This window comes from Alexandromys fortis, unplaced genomic scaffold, assembly GCF_014885135.2.
Source record: "Alexandromys fortis isolate MF-2015 unplaced genomic scaffold, M_Fortis_MF-2015_v1.1 scaffold_181, whole genome shotgun sequence".
Classification (NCBI taxonomy): Eukaryota; Metazoa; Chordata; class Mammalia; order Rodentia; family Cricetidae; genus Alexandromys; species Alexandromys fortis.
In genome coordinates, this window is record NW_026068069.1 from 2,440,886 (window position 1) to 2,443,460 (window position 2,575).

Here is a 2,575-nt window from a genome sequence, read left to right on the forward strand (position 1 = left end):
GGAGGGAGGGGAAACTGAGATCAGGATGTAAAATAAATGAAAAAAATAATTAAAAACAACAAAAAAAGGAACTTCAGCCATCATTTAATAAGAATCCTGAATCCTCTGTGGAGTTTAGATGAGATAAACCATTTTTTTTTAAAAGCTTCTAGCTTCATCTCTTACTCCAGGAGACAGCATTTTTTGTATTTTTGAACCTTCCAATTACAAGACAGGATTTCTTTCTCTATTAGAATGTCTAGGAGAAGACAATGTAAGAGATAATGTATAAACTTCACTATACTTACATACTTTTAGAAATAACCTTTATTGCCTTGGTTCACGAGAAAAGAAAGGTTAGTCTATATAATGACAATTCTACAATATAAAGCCAATTTCAAGAGATCCATCTTTAGTATATATTTGCACTATCATAACAAAATACATGTTAGAAACTATCTTCTGAATACATAAAGGAGACATACCTGGAATGATATCATTGATGTGCAGAAGAATCGTACTTTCAACACTTGCAAAGCTACAAAGTTGTACTCCATCAAACCTTCCATCCCAGTTGCCAATAGGGTTATCCTTGAAATGCCAAAAAAGTAAACCTTTATATACCTTTGTCGATAAATAAAAATGTGAACACCAACATTTCTTTCAAAAGTTTTACCTAAGATATCTTTCATAGAAAAATGATAACTATTTTGCCCAAAAGAAAGGCTGTATTAGAAATATCTGCTAAAGTAACAACGTTTTACAATAAAAATAATAACAATCAACTTACAGCAAACACACAAAATAATGAATCAAAAGCGTTTTTCATACTTTAGTCTGCAGTAATAACACCAGCTGAGGTTTAAAGAGACATTGTCTGCAAAGGAAAATTTACTAGGAATGCATTATTTTACCCAGAAACCTACCCTTAAAGTTAATCAGACATCTGCATCCCCTGGGCACTTTGCTCACTGTATTACTGTGTGTCTTTTTATAAACAGAAGAGCAGTTACTTCAGAATTCTCTCGTTATCTGTGGGTATACAAGACTTTCCTCAAAAAATGGGGAAAGTCTTGATTTTCTAAGTTATTCTCTACTGTGTCACCAGCTACAGGAGTTATTCGTGAGGCACAAGCAGATGGCCATGAAACAACTGCCCTGAGAACCAGTGTGGAATGTTAGCCTGTCCCTGGAAACAGACAGCCATGAGTAAAGTTGGGATCGACAAACTTTCTTATCAAGAAGTCTAACGGGACTGTTTGAACTGATGCTCGCATAAATCAAACAACGGACAGAACTTGTGTGGAGCTGGCAGGCAAGTCTCAAAACAGCCTACCTGGGCTATATAAGATGACCTCCTAGGTCACCATTAAGAAGGGAGAGGACCCAAACAGTTCCTGTAACATCTAAAGCCTGGCCCAAGAAACCTATAGCAAGGGGAGACTAAGTCGAAAAAATAATGGCCTTCTTTCTCCAACATTCTCTCTACCCAGTCTACAACTCCTCTGAAACACTAAACTCTCATTTAGAGAATTCTTGTTCTTAATTATTAACGATTCTGAGAGACCCACGGGTCTTACTCTGGCTCTAATTTCACATAGCGAGAGTCTGGCAAATTCTTATTTTATACCTAACTAATGAGCCATCTTACACAATTTCTAAGTACAAGGCAACAGAAACACACTGGAACATTCATACCCAACCATCTCTATATTATGAGAAAATTAAACTTTAGCAAATATACAAAAAAGTATCAAAAGTATTTTAAATTAAAGGAAAATACAGTATCATACAATATATTTGGACTTAGAGAAATGTCAGTTTGTTTTATTGTTTTGGTTTGGTTTTTGTTTTTGTCTACTGGTCAGTTAAAATAAGGAGAATTTAAAGACTGAGAGTATTATCCCACTTTACTAAAACACGAAAAAATGTGGTAAACGTATTGTTTCTGCTCACATTCCTACTGTAATGTTCCTGTACCAAAGACAAACTAGAATATGATCTTTAAAATACTGTAAATTAGTCCATTTTAAGAATACAAAGTGTTCAATTTATTCTTAAATTGATAATAAAATTAATATATATATTCACAATAATAAAACTCAAAAAATCCTTACCATGTCCACACCAACAAAATATCCTAGACTCTCTATTCCTGGCAAAACATCACAGAATATCACTGTTCCAGATTCTATACTTTCTCCGGTCTTCAGAGATACTCTGGAGTTTATTTCCAAAGGGGGAGGTTCAGCCTGCTTTGTATCCCCCGGGGCTGCAAAATCACTTTCCGATCGATTGTCATCATCGCCTATGGGCTCCAGCTTGTCCAATGCCACAAACACGCCACAATCTTCATCACACTGAAAAAGCTGTTTCCCTTGACATACCCCATCAGTGAAATCTTGGCCACGACCTTTTACCTAGTTTTCAAAGGTTTTTTTTAAAAGGAGATATAAAAAGATTATCCATTAAAGGGATTTCAGGAAATTACTTTGGAAAAACTCTAAATTATATCCATAATATGAAATATGACTAGCAGCTGCTGTTGGGTTTAGGGTGTTTAAAGAATAAAGAAGCTGTATCTGATGATGAAACT

The 2,575-nt window shown here is 35.0% G+C and overlaps 1 protein-coding gene across 1 annotated transcript in view; it reads right to left on the reverse strand.

Annotated features, from left to right (window-relative positions):
- The window catches only part of LOC126487876 (ubiquitin carboxyl-terminal hydrolase CYLD-like), a 36,963-nt gene that overhangs the window by 27,167 nt on the left and 7,221 nt on the right, over positions 1 to 2,575 (reverse strand). The window contains exons 2-3 of the mRNA XM_050120914.1: positions 2,097 to 2,399; positions 465 to 570 (exon numbers count right to left, since the gene is read on the reverse strand). Of these exons, the coding sequence (XP_049976871.1) occupies positions 465 to 570; positions 2,097 to 2,399 (409 nt within the window). The remainder of the gene's footprint in view (positions 1 to 464; positions 571 to 2,096; positions 2,400 to 2,575) is intronic.